At 42.9% G+C, this 18,573-nt stretch overlaps 3 protein-coding genes across 5 annotated transcripts; 2 read left to right on the top strand and 1 right to left on the bottom strand.

The window, feature by feature from the left end:
* Nucleotides 1–748: 748 nt before the first annotated feature.
* On the top strand, nt 749–7,070 carry dcun1d2a (DCN1, defective in cullin neddylation 1, domain containing 2a). Of its 2 annotated transcripts, XM_053877003.1 has the most exons (7): nt 749–798; nt 2,785–3,001; nt 3,443–3,611; nt 4,151–4,281; nt 5,594–5,676; nt 5,776–5,872; nt 5,946–7,069. In XM_053877003.1, exons 1-7 carry the CDS (start codon nt 796–798, stop codon nt 6,023–6,025), a joined length of 780 nt encoding a protein of 259 aa, XP_053732978.1. In that variant the 5' UTR covers nt 749–795; the 3' UTR covers nt 6,026–7,069. The 2 variants fall into 2 exon arrangements, with proteins under 2 accessions (XP_053732978.1, XP_053732977.1); XM_053877002.1 differs by lacking the exon at nt 749–798 and having other exon boundaries at nt 2,641–3,001; nt 5,946–7,070.
* A 1,380-nt stretch (nt 7,071–8,450) lies between these two features.
* Nucleotides 8,451–12,006, top strand: LOC128765856 (growth hormone-regulated TBC protein 1-A-like). 2 transcript variants are annotated; one of them, XM_053877044.1, is made up of 8 exons: nt 8,451–8,570; nt 8,883–9,028; nt 9,596–9,754; nt 9,817–9,941; nt 10,384–10,480; nt 10,618–10,790; nt 10,853–11,038; nt 11,715–12,006. In XM_053877044.1, the coding sequence occupies exons 1-8, from the start codon at nt 8,518–8,520 to the stop codon at nt 11,814–11,816; spliced, it is 1,041 nt and encodes a 346-aa protein (XP_053733019.1). In that variant the 5' UTR covers nt 8,451–8,517; the 3' UTR covers nt 11,817–12,006. The 2 variants fall into 2 exon arrangements, with proteins under 2 accessions (XP_053733019.1, XP_053733021.1); XM_053877046.1 differs by lacking the exons at nt 8,451–8,570; nt 8,883–9,028 and adding an exon at nt 9,235–9,348.
* LOC128765857 (lysosome-associated membrane glycoprotein 1-like) lies at nt 11,884–16,624 on the bottom strand. The gene is made up of 6 exons (XM_053877047.1): nt 16,315–16,624; nt 14,819–14,967; nt 14,627–14,755; nt 14,382–14,448; nt 13,965–14,132; nt 11,884–12,832 (listed from the first exon to the last, which is right to left on the bottom strand). Exons 1-6 carry the CDS (start codon nt 16,364–16,366, stop codon nt 12,693–12,695), a joined length of 705 nt encoding a protein of 234 aa, XP_053733022.1. The 5' UTR covers nt 16,367–16,624; the 3' UTR covers nt 11,884–12,692.
* Between the last annotated feature and the right edge of the window lie 1,949 nt (nt 16,625–18,573).

Genomic DNA, 18,573 nt, shown 5'->3' with positions numbered 1-18,573 from the left:
GCAACAACAATTGTTATGAGATGTGTTAATTCAGAATTCAGTGACTTTGGTAAACAGAATGTGGCCAGATTGAGCTCAGCACTGTTTGCTTCAGAGTACCCTATGATGGTCCCATCAATTTTACAAGTGTGTTTCAATCTTTAAGATAAAAGTCACAGGAAAACATGAAAGTAATGTGAGGACACTGTTTTTGCACTTCCTTTTATTTGGTATGGGTTTGCTTAGCCCTTGATATTGTGGAGCATCAGCCCTGCCTGCTGTTTGTGTTTGTGCTTTAAGCTCGAAACAAAATAAAAATATCTGTAATAACAGATACATATACATGTCATAACCATGTTCCCCCTCTATTATCTCCGGAGCATCTGCTCAATGAACAATAATTGTATCGGCAGAGAGGATAAATATGCTGTATGATATGTTTTAGGTCATTGCAATTGTCTGTTAATTATTGTACATTTTTTAATAATAACATAGCATGCGGTAATAGTTTACATTTTTTTCTATCCATATTATGGATGATTTTTTTTATGATTTCTTTTAGTTAATATGTTCCTAGACATCTTTCAACATCCCCTGATCCATGTTACAAGAAATCCCAACAGTTTCGATTAACATTTTCAGACCTTTGGCTGTCAATAGATATAATCCAAGGGCATTGGACGGTGATAAAATAACAGTCAACTCATAAGTAAAAGTGTTGAGACGAGAAAACCTATTGACACCGCGACTACCTTCGCGCATGCGCACGGTGAGCAATAGCCGGGCTACCATACTGGTCAAACAGCGGCGGTGAAAATGGTAGGAAACCAAAATAAACACAAACCCAGATTTCTGTTTTGTTTGATGTTGCTGGCGGTGCAATCGCTGCGACACGATCAGCGCGTCCGTGCGATGCGTTGACGAGCAGCGTGCCCGTGGTGGTTGTGTTCGCCGCAGTTTTAGGAAAGGTCAGTTGATATTTTGAGCGCAGCTAGCTAGCTGCAGCGTCCCTTTTTAGCACTTGGGTAACTTCGGTCGTGGTTAGGGCTCCACTGAAAAGTCGATGACGAGCTCGCACTCAACCAGAACGATGCTGTCAGTGTATTTGTGCTCTATTTTAAATGTCAATGGCACTTGCTGGCGTATTTTGCGAACGCTGAGGCACTAGCGTTAGCAGCTGGTGAATGCTAACGTTGCCATGATCATCTGTGTTATTGTACTTTCCAGCTCTCTCGTGCTACTTCATCAGCAGAATTCTCAACAAATAACACGCTTTATTTTCACAACTATACTGTATTATGTATGTAACTGAAATTGTTGATGCTGTAGTGCCATTCGTTAATGTTGTTATCTATCCGTACACGCGTTATTTACCGTTTAATTTCACTCATGGAAGAAAGCTCATTTCAAATAAATAAAAAAAAAAAAAGAAAATATATTTTATGTTTAATTCGACTGACTAACACGTTAAAGGTTATATTCTTGACAACATCAAAAACATATATTTATGGTCTAATGACAGATACTTTGCCAAAATCAGATGGGATTTATCAAGTATTTGTGACGACAAGCTCGTTTTCCAAATGCAACTTGTCGTATTATAGTAGTGTCCCATTTTGATTTGATTTGTGAAGATTCACGTCATTCATATTACGTACTGTAATGCTGTCTTGCTGCAACCTTTGGATAGCTTCTAGCTACGGTAGATGACAGTGACCAGTAAAGGATATTTAGAAATCACTAAAAGTGCTGCTGTCCAAGTGTTTGTGAATGAATGACTTAAAAAAACAAAGATAATATTAATATAAACTGTTTTACCTTTACCATCTAAATAATAGTTAACCCTACACATTGGTTGTTTTTGCTGTCCACACACCTCTACGTTTTAGTCGATGGCATCACGCCTCTCTACTCAAGTTGCACCTCTGACAGTGGTCAACTGTGGGGCCCACAACGCCTCCTTCAACCTTCAGGGATTCTCACTTAAGCACTTGCCTGAAACACTCCAGAGTGAAGTAAAAATGACATATAAACATGGACATCCACAATAGCGGCTCGCTTTCTTTTAAAATTTGGACTCCATGCACATAAATGCATCACCTAGTGTAAACAATATTATTATCACTCTGTTATCCTCTTAATATTGATGCCTTATTAACAAATATTTTGAAAACAGGGCCAGTTGTATTTGGAAAACCTCCCTGTGTATGGGTGTGTAGACTTCGGAGTCGTGCAGACAGCAGGCCAAAAATGGCAAAGTGTTTAAAAATTTAAACCAACCAGTGGCGTTAGCCTTCTGAGTCTTCGGATGCCATCTTTGCTTTTTTTTTCCCACTTAACTTTTAAATGCAATACTTGGACCATTGCTAATGCATATGCTTGTTAACATTTGTGCTTTAAAATTCTTAAAGGTTTGTAGTTGACATAATTTCATTCCAAATAATCAGTACAATTTTCAACATTTATTTTAAGAAACTCAAGTCATGGATCATTTTGTTTTCCTGAGAATCGGTGTGTTGATTGTGTGTTTCCAAACCCTGGCAGAGCGATGTCTGAAAGTGATACGAGTTTTCCTGGTGATGTTTGTGGACCCTTCAAGCACACGCTGTCCCCCTGCACGGCCCCTTTTTTAAAAACACCACAGTCTCCCCCCCCACGCTCCTCATTGCTGCCTCAATGCTTGTCGATGGGTGTGTGTCGTTGGGTGCCCTTGTGTGCGTGTCCGTCTGCGTCTGGGTCTTCCTGTCCATGCTTTCGGGTCTGGTTCCGCCCGTGCCTGACTGTCCCTGTCCTGTGGTCTTGCAGCATAAGCTCAAGTCTTCGCAGAGGGACAAGGTACGGCACTTCATGTCCTTCACCCAGGCCGGGGAGAAGACGGCCGTGTACTGCCTCACCCAGAATGACTGGAAGCTTGAAGTCGCCACTGATAACTATTTTCAGAACCCAGACTTGTACTGTAAGGAATCCATGAAGAGTTCTGTGGACCGGAAAAAGCTGGAGCAGCTCTACAATCGCTATAAAGGTAGAGAAAGACCTCACTCCTTGCGAGTATTTGCTGATAATATTGCGTTTAGCAAGACTTCAGTCAGAAGTCAATATTTGCTTGATGGGGTTGAAAATTCTACACCTCTCTTGAAAGTATGGCATCTGTGGGAAAAAAAAGCTTAAAAATATCCATGCAGCTCTCTCTATCCAAACTAACATACAGGCGTACAATGATGGTCAAGTATCACCTCCTATTTTGTCACTGCTGTTGATGCACCCAAACACTAAATGGCATCATGCGTTTGGTTCTGTCAGCACAAGGAAAACGAAGGCTTATTAATGTATTGAATTTGGATTCATGTTTTTCTTGAATTGGGTTGGATCAGGGCTTCAACAATTTCTCCTAAATATCTGTCAGAGCTCTACCCTTGCTCAGATATCAGTCTTGAACTTGTTGCTGTCCTTCTCCGTCATGAAGATCCCCAGGATGAGAACAAGATCGGTATCGACGGAATCCAGCTCTTTTGTGACGACCTGTCGCTAGACCCGGCCAGCATCACGGTGCTGGTGGTCGCCTGGAAGTTCCGTGCCGCCACTCAGTGCGAGTTCTCAAAGAAGGAGTTTCTGGACGGAATGACAGAGCTAGGGTGAGTGGTACACAGTGACCGTAAGTGGGACATAAACACTGTCGTATCTGGACAGGGAGGGAGGGCAGACTATATATAGAACCGGTCGCTATCACACCTCCGGTATTGTGTGTCTTCGTGGAACAGCAAAGTGAAGTGCTGCAACTTCTTAGGAGTGTGTGTCGACTTTTTACGAGAACCAGGGTCAACTGTGTTCCTGTTTAGAGGGGATCAGTAACTTGACCTCTTATAGGTCACAGCTCCAACATTGCTACCAAATAGCAGGGCTGGCTCTTGACCTCCTTACATGCCGGCTTTGGCAAACAATAATGGTTGAAATTTGTCTGTTTTATTGATATCTTTTTGATGTTCCCTGTATTTCAGTTTGAGATACACAAATAAATAAAGGTCACTGGGATCACTTGCACGTAAAAAGTAGCTCTGCTATGTGACAGAATAAAGGGCTATACAGAATGAAGTCATTGGAGCCCATTGAACTCACCAACCTGCTTGATGTTTTCAGAAATATCCGATTCTTGAGTCCTTGCTTGTCTCTGCAGGTGCGACAGTCCAGACAAACTCAGGGCTCTGCTGCCCAGGTTGGAGCAGGAGCTGAAGGACAGCAGCAAGTTCAAGGACTTCTACCAGTTCACCTTTAATTTTGCCAAGAACCCTGGACAGAAGGGTTTAGGTGAGACAAAACTGTGTCCTTATCATATTTATCGTTATGAAAGGTGGGATTCGATTAAAAAAAATAATGTAGTGAATTGAGAATTGCAGTTTATAAAAATTACAACAAAAAAACAAAAAAATGTTTATTTTGCATCAGTTTGACAATAGCACAATAAATCACGATGGTGTCTATATTCAAGTTCACTTTATTTAAACTCAAGCTCTTCTAATGTCTTGAAAATATTTGTATAAGAATTTCAATTTTATAAGAATTTCATTCACATTACATTCAGAGTAGTGGAAACCCTGGCCATTGTGTAGTGAAAAACCTCCCTGAACAAAAGCAAACAGATGCTTTTGTTTGCTTTTGTTCAGGGATTCCTCCATGTTTGTTGTTGTTGTTATCATCCTAGCTGCCACCTGTCTTGTGTGATCTGTGGACCAGGAACTCCTGCACTTACAAAGGTTCCCTGTTGTCTGGAGAGCAAACTGTTATTTTTTGTTGTAATTAGTTAATCGTAATAATGTTGTAATTAAGTAATCATTATTAACTTGCTAAAGTCTCTCCACAAATTTTTATTACTAGTGCCGTTATCTTGCTGTCATGACCTGTAGGGATTCACCCAGCCAGGTTTTTCCACTCTGATCCAACACTCATACTGAAGAACTGAGCTTTCCTACTGATATTTACTTGAAATATTAGTGTAAAGAGTGTAATCGGTTGACAACATTCACTTTCACACACACAATAATATACCCTGTTTGGGAAGTGAAAACTTCTGGCTGTGCAGTTTGTTTACATGCTGACAAGCCTGGCCGTCCTGCTCCCTGTGAACACGTAATTTACATGTGGCTTCCAACTGACTAATGTATACTGTAAATATCGCTCCCCTGGAGCCAAGTAATTCCAGTGTAAGGCAAGTTTCAGCTCTTGGCACTGCTTATTGCTCACATGCTAAATGACTGTGAACTGTGGAGTGGAATCCCTGAACTGAAGTGTGTCTCATATTAATGGGACGACCCAACATATTGGAGCCAGATACCGGTTCTGGACTGGATCACTCCATCCCCACTGGCCATTCTTGGTGAATAGATAAGCAATAAATGAATGAATGCTAAAGATTCATAGAGTCGGGTGAATATTGTTGGGAAAATATGAGAAGATTTCCATGTGTGACAAGGACCTTCGTGCATTAAAGTACCTGTTTTTTGGGGATAAATATTGTTTTTTAAGTTAAAAAAAAATCTCATAACAGAGACATCAGCGAGTCCTGCACTTTCAACATGTAACAGTAAGTCGAAGTTGAACTGTGGTGTGTTCCTGTCAGCAGATTTGGATATGGCAGTGGCCTACTGGAACCTCGTTCTGTCGGGAAGGTTCAAGTTCCTTGATCTTTGGAATAAGTTCCTGTTGGTGAGTTGAATGAAGCATCCATCCCTTCTCAGTAGCAGAGCTGCTGGGACTAGTGACTTAGGACAGGTACCAATAATGCTGTGTGCTGTTGCTGTTCAGGAGCATCATAAAAGGTCCATCCCGAAAGACACATGGAACTTGTTGTTGGACTTCGGCAACATGATTGCAGACGACATGTCCAACTATGACGAGGAAGGTGAGTCCTGCCTCGGAGGATCTGTCTTTTGTTTTGTTTCCCCGGTGATGCTGACGTCTTGTTCACTCGACAGGAGCATGGCCGGTCCTCATAGACGACTTTGTGGAATTTGCCCGGCCGATCGTAACGGGATCCAAACGCAAGACACACTAAACCCATCTTCAAGTTCTGGGACTCCAGAAGCTTCTTTCTTTGACTGTGACTTCATAGGTTTTTTTTAAGACTTGTACAGATGAAAACTTGTAGAGAGAAGAGAAGCTCTTGAAGCTGTCTGGACAGAACTCTTCCAGGGAGCCATGCGAGGAACTGGACCTTAATCTGGCATCTGATTGGACAACGCCAGTCTCCCAGCATCCCGAGGTCCCGGCGCTCTGTCCTGCTTGCCGCCTGCCAGTTTGGACGCTTTGGCGAAGGCAGCCGCTTGTACTCTCACAGCACGGAGAGGAGAATGCGTTTTTTTGTTTTTTAGATTTCTCCTAGTTGGTGAAGCTCTGAGTGACTGTGCAAGAGTTCCTGCATCCCATCGTGACCTGAGGATGACGTGCTCGCAACACCAGCACCAAAAACTGTTGCAGTTTTTACTGTACATACTGTAACTATTTGCAGAGCTATAATGAAGAATAATATAAATATGACTTTATAAAGATTCTTTTATGTACAGCAGTCCTTACCGAGACGCCTCGATATCGTGGATCATGTTGGTTTTGTGGTGAGGTGGATCTGTCACGTGATGGAGTTGTGAGCTTCTCATCGAAAGCATGCCCAGCATATCTTTGTCACCTCAGGTGTGCGAACACCTCCGATTTGTTTTGTTTTTGTTTTTGGTAATTCAATGCTTCATACGCGGTACCTCTTCAGTCCGAAGGTATCGCCGTGGGTCTTGTCCAAACGGAGTTAAAAAGCGACTTTGAGTTGAGTCACTTGGAAGACATCACCATCAGCAGCGTTTGCAGAGCGAGAGGTTGTTATGTTGCATGTCACATGTCCAAGTCTCAGAAGGACCGGCGCTGAAAAGGCAGTGAGACGACAAAAAGAAGCCTTAATGATGAAACCGTGTCTGTCTGTCTGTGTGGCAGTTCATCTGAAGGTCTGGAACGTGTAAGTAGCCTGAGCATTGGTCCGTTTTAAGGAAGACGAATAAAGCATGAGATTTTTCAGAATGTACTCTGATGTTCTGTCGTAGATTTTTGAAATTAAATTCAATGTTGGGACAAAAGTCTGGAGCATTGTCCAGCTGACTTGTTGATATTCAAGATATGCGTGTTGTTGTTAGTGTTGCGGCCAGCAAAAGAGATTAAGATTTGCCGCTTCAACCAGCTGCTTCCATCAGTCGTTCATGACTCACTAGTCCGTCTTCACCCTCTGATCAAAAATGCTTTCTAGGACTGGACTTAGCTGGATACAAATGCTTCTGTTGCACGACACAGACTTACAGAGGCCCAGTTTGCCACCCAGCCAAAGGATGTGAGCAGGTTTCAGTGAAGTGAAGTCATTCTTGGTGACTTCTTTGGTGTAATTTAAAAATAATCGACTGTTCTATCATTTTCAAATATTGAGCCAGTGTTTTAATGCTGTTATCGTAAGATGACTTTTCGGAGTTCTGACCTCCAACACGGACACCAAAATTACGAACAGAATTACATAGAATTTTGTGGAACTGTTGACAGTATAGCAGTCTAAGTGGTGCACCGGATCACCATCGCGATCCCGTCGACTAACCCAGTAACGCTGTAAACTCGATCAACTTTCTTGCACTGTTTCTACTGGGTTGTGTGAGCAAGTTATGAAACGCGACTGCCACCTACTGGCCTCAGTGTGCTCATTAAAAATGACTATAAATGATATCACTGACATTTACAATGGTAAAAAAAGATGTTTAGACAAAATGAATGTAGCGCAGTAATAATGGGCAAAAGTCACACAACGGATCTGCTTGTTATCCTATTGGTTAGTCTACCTCCGTAAAGGTACATGGAATGTTTAAAATAATTTACGTTTGACAAGGCATGTTTTTCTATCTATTGTCTTTCCATTGCACTTTGACTGGAATTTTCTTTTCTGAGTCTTTATTTTCTATTTATATGCAATTGTTTATAGGCCTATGTTAGATCACTTTATCATTCCATTCTTGACTTGAGTCTTTTCCTATTCATTTGTTAATTCAGTTACATTTTAATTTATTTTTATTCTCTGCATTTGTTTCCCCAATCTCTACCTATTACCTACTATTTTATACTTCCTGCCCTAGTGCGTCTTTCTAAAGCTGCGCCCTTTTAAAATGTAAAAAGCATCGTTGCACAGCTGATTTTGAATGCTATTATTTTGTTTGTCCAAGTACTTGTAAAAATTCAGATTCACCAGGCTGCTGGATGACAGCGGTTGTATTCTAATTGAGTGACACAGAACCTCCAGGCTGACAGTGAAACTACTCTATAAACAAATATGCAAACGCATGAAAGCCAGATGAGTTCCTCATTCGGCTGCTGTTGTTTTATGCAAATGAGGTCACCTGTTCCCGTGCCTGGCTCCGCCTCCTGTCACCTGTGAGGGGTGAGACACTTGAAATTCGGAGTGCTGTGTTATTTACCTGACAGGAGAGTCGGAGATGGGACAAGTGAGCTCCCGCTAGCCGTCGCCGTGTCACCATGGACAGAGACACCTCAGATTCTGCTCCTCAGACGGGACATCCTGGCGACAGGTGAGTGGGTCTTCGTTTTGAGCTCAAAACTGCAGATCATGTGATCATTGCATTTGTTCCTGTGATCTCCAGCGATTATCCTTTAACTTCAACTCAGACGTCAAAGTCCAGCTCTGCGTTGCTTGTAAATTTTCTGCTGATATTTCCCTCTGATTCTACTGCTTCTTCTGCTTTGTAACTTAATACGTAGCAGTCAGTTGATCCCGGCGACAGAAACTCGACCCAGCGAAGGCTTTTGTCCCGACGGTCATCAGAGCAGCGGACAGCAGGGTCTTAGTTTCTTCCTTCAGTCGAGTCACTTCTTGTCTCCAGGATCGACCCGTATGGGTTCGAGAGGCGCCAGGATTTTGAGTCGTACCAGGAGATGATGAATGAGTACGTTTCCGTGCTCAACAGAAGGTCCATGAGGTGGTCCAAGCTGCTGCAGGGGAAGACCCAGGTGGAGAAGAATCTGACAGGTACTGCTTCTTTCTCTTCACATCCGTGGAACCCAGGTCTTTCGGGCAAGCAGAAGTTCCCCCTCCCCTCTTCTGGCCAGATCACTTCTCTATACTCCATCTTGAGATGGATGTGGCCATATCTGGTGCCCGGGAGGTAAACAAGTCCCGACAACTGCACCATAAAAGCAAGACCTGTGAGTCGCCATTTGAATATCAGTGGGATCTGATCCCGGACATGCCCAAGAGATGACTATCACATTAAGAGTCCTGAACCAAACAAGTCCTGAGGAAGGTCCTTAACTGAGACATGGTCTAGAGGCAGACAAGTCTTCAGTCTGGTGAGTTCTGCGAGACCCATGGTGGAGGAGTTGAAGTCCTCCTCTGTCAGTAGCAGCCAAGTCAAGTGGACAAAGAAAGCCTCCAGTCAAGTTCAGAATCAAGTCGGTTCAGAACCATCCACCCTAAATTCTAGTGACGTCCTGAATAAGGTCTTGAGGCCTGACACCTACACATGGGGGGTTATTGAGATTTGATGTGTTTTGAAAGTAATATTTGGATGCGTCATGTTTCGATTCTGTTGCCCAGTGAAGAGGTTTGTGCGAAAAGGAGTCCCCAACGAACACCGAGCCAGGATCTGGATGGCAGCCAGCGGCGCCCAGGAGTGTCTGGACAGTCACCCGGGCTACTACCAGTCGCTGCTCAACATGGAGCACGACGCCAAGCTGAAGGAAACCATCCAACTAGGTTTGACGACACCCACCCAGATCCGACCGGCAACTCCGCGTGACCCGACGCCTCTGCTCCAGATCTGCACAGAACCTTTCCTGACAACGTCTTCTTCAGGACCAAGGCCGACCCGGGCCTGCAGAAGACCCTCTACAACGTGCTGCTGGCCTACGGACACCACAACAGGGCGGTGGGGTACTGTCAGGTGAGAGCCGACACGGAACCTCTGTTGACTTTACAAACTGGATCGTCAAGTTTATTAGGTTTGGGAAACAGTTAAAGGATCAAGGAAAAGACGTCTGTTGACTGACTTTGTGTTCTCAGCCAAAACTGCAGTAACTTGACTGGATGTTTTGCTGGTCATGTACCAGCTCCCTGGTCCCTCTGTAAACATGGCGACAACACAGATATTACTATATGTAAAGGCAGTAGCTACACATGAGGAATCCCTTGTTTCCATGTCAAGTTCGGACTTCCTTCTTCTATTCAGGACACAGCGTCTGAAACAGTTTCGATTCAGAACTTGACTACAGTGTCTTGACTTTGTGGTCGACTGGAGGCCTCCTATTTGGAGGGATGTGTTGGTTTGGGTTGTTCCTGAGACAGCTTCTCAAAAGTATCTTCAAAAGTGTTTCTGTCACTTCCAGGGAATGAACTTCATCGCAGGCTACATCGTCATCATCACCAAAGATGAAGAAAAATCCTTCTGGCTGATGGATGCATTACTGGGAAGAATACTACCAGGTTCAATTCGACATTCAATTTGACATTTTTTTTAACAAAATACAAAATGATTCAGGTGGGAAATGGGCCAAGGTATGAGCCTTGTGGAATCCCATGAGAGAAGAACACTGTTTAATGTTAAATCCACCTGCTTGTAGAGTACTACAGTCCGTCCATGCTGGGCCTCAAGACTGACCAGGAGGTTCTGGGGGAGTTGGTCAAGTCCAAAGCACCTGCTGTGGGTCAGCTGATGGCCCAGTACCCAGGGATATGGACCCTGGTGGTGTCACGTTGGTTCATATGCCTTTTCATTGACGTCCTTCCAATAGAGGTGAGTGCAGAGTGACAATTTTTTTCGGAATTGAAAACATCGCAACGCTACTCTGTCCGCAGACGGTGCTGCGGGTCTGGGACTGTCTTTTCTATGAAGGCTCCAAAGTCCTGTTCCGCGTGGCCCTGACCCTGGTCATCCGCCACCAGCCAGAGATCCTGAGATGCCGCTCCCTGCCTGACGTGTGCGAGTGCTTTAAGCAAATCGCCAGAGGAGAGTTCACCCTGGACTGCCACACCTTCATGCAGGTGCAACTGAGGCAACAGCAGGCTCCACTTACTGGTCCAGTCTCATTCATGTGGCTTAAGAATTTTACTGAGTGACCATGTGATATCATAACTGAAAGGAAATCCACCATTTTATAGTGAGGTGGATGGAGGTGCAGGATCAGAGGGAACTATATGGTGGAGGTTGGAGAATGAGCAGCTATGACGGAATGAGAGTTGGGACTGATCTCTGTGGGAGACAGAAAAGGAGAGAGAGGTGGAGAAATCATTGGGGGAGAAGACAAGACTGGGGACAAGGATGAGCTGGAGTGGACCAGCGAGGGCATCGGTATCAGTTTGTTTCTGAGCTAGAAAGCACAGTGGTTGAGGTGGAGGAAGAGGCGAGGGATCTGCACACCGTTGGGTTACTGAATTCAAGCAGGGCACAACTTAAGGCAACAGCTGACATGGACGGCCAGACACAGACAAGTATAATAAATACAATGTACAAGTAGTTGAGGCTTAGAAAAGGGAACAGATTCTCAAACTAAAGCCATCTAGGTGCTACAATCTGGAATATTTGCAGCCAGTAAAAATTGCTTTGACCAAAACAAAAAGTCGCCTGTATAAATGGGGAGAAACAAAAGAAAACATCTTGTCCATGACATAATGCTCATTGAACTTTGCTCTCCAACTATTGATGCGTTTGTTTTGACAGAAAATCTTCACACTTCCCGGGACTCTGTCGATGACGACGATTGATAGACTGAGGAACAAATGTCAACAAAAGATTCAAGACGACGAAACCGGCCCCAGATGAACCGTCCACACAGGCTTTAGCTTCCTCTCCATCTCTATCTCTCTTCTCGTGTAAATAAAAGCCCAAGCTTTCGGTTCACTCACTTTTATTGATCTTTAGAAAACAATTAAAACCAATAAATCACAACATGATTAGAGGTGACGCAGATGTAAACGTAAAAAAAAACAAACAAAAAATATGTACAAGTACTTCCCACTCATGTTTTATTCTAATACCATTCTGTACATGAAGGCGACGCAGGTAACAGTCCCCAAAACAGGCCAATGCAAGACAGCTGCATGCACCAACGATCCCTGACCAGAGGGGGGCGTTGGTGCCTCGACTTAACTTCCTCTCCATTGTAACAGTGGGTTTTAGTAAGAGGCGGGTTTTACGTTTTTACAGTTCAATATGAAATGTGATAGATAGTCTGTGCTAAAACCTTTCAACACCATATCCTGAGGTTTACCTGTCTGCAACTAAATCTTCATTTTTCATTTCTTTTGATGTAGAATTCCTCGAGACCTGAGAATCCAACTGCTCGTGAAGCTCCCTTTTTATCTCAATAAGCACTGAAAACACCAGTGACCAAAGTTCCCTTCATTCCAACAATCCTTTTTTTTAGACCGAGATGATAAAAAATAAGACAATCTGAGGTTTGGTTAGGATTTTCCACTTTTGTTACAATTTAGTCCCTTTTTTTTTTAAATAAAAATGAGAAGCAGGTCAAGTTCGGAAAGTGCCAGTCATCCGCCAACATGCAGGGGAAAGGACTTAACGGTGAGGGCGGAAGAGAAGCACGCGGAAAGGCAGAGAGTTTGTAGTGTTAGCGAGTTTACAGAGACTGATGTGTTTCTAAAGGGAAGAGAGAGAAGAGGGGCTGGGAGTGAGGCCAACTCAGATGGTCTGGTATCCAGCGTGGCTGCGCTTCCGGCCGATGAGGTAGGCCAAGAGTACGATGAGGACCAGTCCGGCCAGAGCTCCGCCCACAATGATCGGGATCAACATGTCGTCTTCATCCAGTTGGCACTCCTCAGCTGAGGAACAGGAAGTAGCACTCATCATATTGTGCTCTTTGGCGAGTCAGCACATGTATGTGTGGCAGTTTATCTGATCCTATTTTAGCAGACAGACTTTTAAAACAGGTGGCTGTGAGATATTCTGCGTCGCTCACGAGTTGCGGTTCAATTGTGCACCTCTTGCGAGTCGGTGGCGTAAACAGACAACACTTTGGAAATCATCTCAGTCGGCAAAAATGTTCTGCTCAAAGTCAGAACTTAAGTCCAAGAACTACATTTAGCGACAACACGCTTAAACTTCAGTAACTGATCTATTAATGATTATCGGCGATAATTTTTTTTTTTTTTACACAAAAGCCATAATTACATGCAATTGAACAGGATATACAGTGGTGCCTCGGTTTTCGAACAAATCGGAGTTCGAACAAAAATTTTGAGATTTTTTTTTGCTTTGGATTTCGAACGAAACTCCAGAACTCGAACGCCACCGAAAAAAGCCGGAAAGACCATAATGTGCGCGGACCGATCAGCTGACCCACGACACGCTTTGTTATTGTGTATAACGCAGCCTCTGTATGCAGACGTGTCCCGTTAGCTACATTTACTGACTGTTTTTTCTTCATATTGAGGTGTAAAACCTTTCCTGTCCCCGCACTGGACCGTGGTAGAGTGTCACAGGGGAGGTGCTCGCTCTCCACACCTCCGAGGCTGGAGCGCGCACTCCAGGGTTTGATGTCCTGTTGTGGGCTGGAGCTGGGACAGGGATGAGGCGAGTCTGGGACAGAGCTAAGTTACTTGGTTTATGACTTTGTCACAGCCAAACTGCACAGAAACGCACATTCAGAGCTGGACACGCACCGGGCACCTCTTCACTTCTGGAGAGACGTCACTCACTCGGCAACCCCTCCCACATGCAGCGGCCACACACATAGAGGAACAGCGCACCTGCAGCAGACACTCTACACTCACTCCTACAAAAGACTATTTTAAGGCTTGGAACGCATTATTTCTTTTGCCATTCATTGTAATGGGAAAAACCGATTCAGATTTCGAACAATTCTCTCAATCAATTCTCGAACGGCCATCTGGAACGGATTGTGGTCGAGAACCGAGGTACCACTGTATATAGAATTTGTTTGGGAGAGTTTACCTGCTCCAAACTGATTTTCTGCGAGTCCGAATGGCTGGACTTGCAACTGGAAGGTGTTGATGGACAGGTGTTGGTCCACATCCAGAGTCTGCTCCTCCCGGCACATGTAGGAGAAGCCCAGAGTTCCCTGCAGGTAGTCCAGACTGTCGTTCTGGGCGGTGAAAGATTCTGAGAAAGAAGGTAGAGAAAGATGATGTCAACCTTTATTGAAACAAATTTTCACACCTTTAAGACTTTTAAAAATTGAGATTAGATTGAACCAGTTCAACAAGTTGTCAATATGTTGCTTTTATTTGTTTTGTTAGATTAACATGGAGAGAAATGACTATTTGTTGCGAGCAGACATTCGTTACTTTCGTTCCTCTTGTGCTACCTGGAGCAAAGTTGTTGAAAGAGTTAGTAATTCGACTGGCTCACCCTTGGTGTCGGGCCAGACGGCGGTGAGAATCACTTCATTCAAGTGGTACTTGTTGGAAGTCGTGTTCTGTGGACAATAACGTCATCAACACAAGTTCATTTGGCGTCATCTAGTGGCCTTAGCAAATGGTCGCTGAACGCAAGTCATTTCTAATATTTGACAACAAAGTTGAAGAGTATAAACAAAACTACAAAAACAACTTAAAAGGCGCTAAATATCCATACGGAAGGACAAGGAATCTCACCAGGCTGAAGTGAAAGGTCAGGTTCATTTTCTCCGCGTCAGCAGAAAGCCTCAGGAATGCGCTGTCATTGTCACATGACCCAGAGGTGGTCGTGGCGTTGGGATTCAGGTTGACCAGGTTGTGCACCGTCTGCGAGCAAAGAATGCGACGGTTAGTTTGTGTGGGTTAGTGTCACACTCGCAGACCACAGACCTTGTTCATGGAGGGCGAGTCGTAGGTGAGGTTGAATTGCAGAGCCATGTAGGCCAGCAGGCACATGCTGCCGTTACTGCTCACGTGGTAGAGTCCGCGCTCAGGTTTGCTGGGCTCAGGCTCTGACGCGTCGCTCGGATGCAGGAGAGCTTGAGTAAAGGACGCAAGAGGAACATCAACATCAGTTTCAACTCAACTCTGATGTCATTGTAAAGGCAAAGGCAGATCATCATCATCATCATCAAATATGACACTCGATTCACTTTAACACTGGGAAAATGTGTGTTTCATTTCAACATGAACATGGCCAGAGCAGGCGCAAGTGTAGGACGGTGATGAGAAAACATAAACAAAACAGTTGAGTCACGTCCCAACAGGCCTGGCTCGCAGGTGCACAGCGGACTATTTATAGAGCTTTAGGGAAAGTCTATCCCTCAGTAAACTCTCGATACAGAGCACCTCGACAATACAGAGCATTCCTCACAGAATGGAAGTCATTTCAGAGCAAAACATGAAAAGGGAATTAGGTCAGTTTCGAGCAGGAGGATGAGTTTACCTAGAACAAATCTGGTTTGAGTGACTCAGAAGCAACAAACTCACACTAACATTGCACCTGTATAAAAAATAACTTGAATAAGTCACTTTCAAAACTATGTCTACACAGAAAGCAACTATTTTGACAGCGATGAAATTCTGAATTGCCTCAATAGTATGAATATGATGGAGTTTTTTTAAACCGTTGAGCTTCCCTAATAAACATCCAATATGAAAGCCTTTGAGAATAAAGGGCTATTTCTGATTTGACAAGGGCCAAATAAGTGACATGACTGGACACAGCAAATTTTCTGAATAATAAAGTCACAAAGTCTGTTTGTTTGAGATCCAAGGTTGTCTTAAGAGGGATTCCATCACTCCTTTCAAGTGGCAGGGATGAGATTAAGAACCGTATTGAGCGTTTGCATTGACTGGTTCAGTGAAACTTTAGTGACTTCTCACTGCTGTTGCACCACAAATATGGAGCCAGTCTATTGTGGGGGAACTAGCTAACTTGAGACTAGCTGTGAGAGATGATCCAAACGTGCATTAAAGGTGAAGTGGGCATCAAAGAAGTACAGCAAAAAGGTTGAACCATAGGACAGATTTCATCATCAGGTTTTTCTAGTGTCACATGGATTTGTCCTGTGGCAGTTTGTGGGACATGGTTTTATCAGTTTGCACAATTGCCACATGAATTTATATCTTTGTTTGTTTAGCGTCTCGTTCACTAGAGGGCAACGTACAGTGTATAAGCACAGGTCGTAGAACGTGTGTGTGAAGTTTATATATATATATATATATATATATATATATATATACACACAATGGTAAATGCTGTGAATTGAACGAAGAAACAAACGTAACCATAGGTTTAGATTCAAGGAGACTGGTCAAGAGTTTAGCAATTACAGTTACACCTCTTTTTTTCCTCATTTTACATTAAGAAGAAAGCCACTTACCCAAAACCAGTGGAATGATCAGCACCGCGCACTGAACACGACAGAGCTTCATGTTTACCAGCTTCTCTGCAAAACACACAGTGCGAGGTTGCTAGGTGGCTATGCTAACGTTAGCGCCTCAAATAACCGTCCGCCGAGCTGTATTGATGTCAAGTGTGGTGACAAAACCCCAGAAGCGTCTCTGCTTTTAATGTCCGTCGCCTGCCTTTGTTACATTTGCCGGGGTTTGTGATGCTCTAATGCTGCTTTCCGCGGACGAGTTAGCATCGGCGCAGCTGTAAAGGCTGACATCAGGGTCATGTGACCTGCCTTAAGAAACACCCAGACTGTCACGTGGTGTTGGGCAGAAAGGCGGTAAACAAGCGCAGGTCGTTTCACGGAATTAAACTCCGCTTTATTTAGGGAAATCGAGCTAATTTCTCTGGTTTTTGCCCACTTATATTTCAATATAATAATTCACTTATCAGAAGTATCACACTGTATAATAGATAACATCTCAAATGACAATAAAAAATGATGCTAAGTCTGTACTTTACAGCAGAGTAAATGATATGACGTGGAAACTTACGATGAGCGAATGCAGAGCTGTGGTAAAAGTATATTTTGTTGAAAAGCAAAAACAATAATTCAATTTCAACTGGTTTAAAACAAATTAATTCCTGTTATTAGTCAATATAAATGAGCTTTACATTCATTAAAATCATTAGATTATGACTTCTATATTTTTGCAACAGATGATTTTATAAAAGTCAATTTTGTATTTGTGTTAAAGAAATTAAATAAGAAATCTTTGCTTTATATTTATGTTTGAATTTCTTCTTGATCCCAGCTGTCACAAGTGACATTCCAATAAACCACTAGTGTGTACAACAGTACGACAAAGAAAATATTTTCATATATATATATATATATATATATATATATATATATATATATATATATATATATATATATATATATATATATATATATATATATATATATATATATATATATATATATATATAGTATACAGTAGCACACATACCAACAGACTGAGACTACCCAACTCAAAGACTGAGCGCCACAGGCGGTCCTTTCTCCCTGTGGCAATAAAAACGTACAATTCATCACTGAAACAATCACACCTAAGGAACTGCATTTTCTTGCACATTGTTCACATGGTTTCTAAGCTCTTTAGTAAAGCTTTGTTTTTGCACTTTATAATATTATTTCTTTTTAATTTATTGTGACATGTTGAGTACAGAGCATGTTATGAACATAATTTACCTTGGGATTAATAAAGTTTTTCTGATTCTGAAACTATTCAAAAGACTTGTAATTTTAACTGAATTAGCTTATATTTTTGTAACTCATCTGCAAGTAAGCATGAGCAGCAGCACGGTGTGGAAGATCTGAGCAGTTACTGGGAGGTCACGAGGGGTCAGTCGTTCCCGAGTGTTTCACACTCTGGCGTCGGAAACGACACCCACTCCCAGTGAAACTAAAGCCGGTCGACCCTCTATGACAAGGATGATGTTTTTGGAAAGGTTCGCTTCTTCTTTTACTCAGACAAACACTAACGGTCACTTATCACCGGGGCGGCTGATCTTTTGAACTTTGGAACTCTCTGTCACCTCGTTCAATAGATCTGCTGATTGACCTTTTCTCTTTCAGAGAGTTCAACAGAAACTGCTTGATGACAGGTTACGTGACGACATTAATGTTGTTGACAAACGGCACGTAGAGAACGGTGTTCATCACATTTTCTGCTGTAGAGCAGGAGACCTTGTGATTATAACCCGGGAGCAAGAGAAAGGCCTGTGGTCTGAGGTGAAACTGGTGGAGGCAAAAGAAGCTCGAAGAACCAGGCCTGTGTAGTGAGGAACTGTAATGTAGGTCTCACTTTCAGGACATGGGGAAGACAACTGAGGAATTCATCAACAACATCAACAGCGAAAGGTGTTTATCTACTGATCTACTTTGTGATAATAAAAAAAAATCCCACTTGTGAGTTGAGTGTGAAAATATAATCTGAATCAGAACGCATTGTTTTATTGAAACAAAAACAAAAAAATTGTTTGGAACATCTTTTGTCATGAAATAAAATATGTATTTCTATCAGTTTATTGTGGATTTTCTTTCTTAAACCCAGCCTCAAATAGAATAATAAAATAAAAGAGACCTCACAGTTCGATTCAGGATCAGAGACGCATAAACCCTTGAAGAAATAAACAGAATCTTATTTATTGGGTTTCAAACCCAATAAACAAGGACACT

Source organism: Synchiropus splendidus, chromosome 10 (assembly GCF_027744825.2).
Source record: "Synchiropus splendidus isolate RoL2022-P1 chromosome 10, RoL_Sspl_1.0, whole genome shotgun sequence".
In the NCBI taxonomy this organism is placed as follows: Eukaryota; Metazoa; Chordata; class Actinopteri; order Syngnathiformes; family Callionymidae; genus Synchiropus; species Synchiropus splendidus.
This window is presented reverse-complemented; position numbering and strand designations above follow the sequence as displayed.

What these genes read in the sequence shown, in the direction of transcription:
- dcun1d2a (XM_053877002.1), top strand. Translation starts at nt 2,656, where the DNA reads ATGCTTGTCGATGGGTGTGTGTCGTTGGGTGCCCTTGTGTGCGTGTCC. An exon ending in GCTCTACAATCGCTATAAAG is followed by an intron (nt 3,002 to 3,442) that starts GTAGAGAAAGAC and finishes TCCGTCATGAAG; the next exon opens with ATCCCCAGGATGAGAACAAG. An exon ending in TTTGGAATAAGTTCCTGTTG is followed by an intron (nt 5,677 to 5,775) that starts GTGAGTTGAATG and finishes GTTGCTGTTCAG; the next exon opens with GAGCATCATAAAAGGTCCAT.
- LOC128765856 (XM_053877044.1), top strand. Translation starts at nt 8,518, where the DNA reads ATGGACAGAGACACCTCAGATTCTGCTCCTCAGACGGGACATCCTGGC. An exon ending in GAAGGAAACCATCCAACTAG is followed by an intron (nt 9,755 to 9,816) that starts GTTTGACGACAC and finishes CCTCTGCTCCAG; the next exon opens with ATCTGCACAGAACCTTTCCT. An exon ending in ACTGCCACACCTTCATGCAG is followed by an intron (nt 11,039 to 11,714) that starts GTGCAACTGAGG and finishes TTGTTTTGACAG; the next exon opens with AAAATCTTCACACTTCCCGG.
- LOC128765857 (XM_053877047.1), bottom strand. Translation starts at nt 16,366, where the DNA reads ATGAAGCTCTGTCGTGTTCAGTGCGCGGTGCTGATCATTCCACTGGTT. An exon ending in ACTCGCCCTCCATGAACAAG is followed by an intron (nt 14,756 to 14,818) that starts GTCTGTGGTCTG and finishes CTTTGCTCGCAG; the next exon opens with ACGGTGCACAACCTGGTCAA. An exon ending in CGTCTGGCCCGACACCAAGG is followed by an intron (nt 14,133 to 14,381) that starts GTGAGCCAGTCG and finishes CTTCTTTCTCAG; the next exon opens with AATCTTTCACCGCCCAGAAC.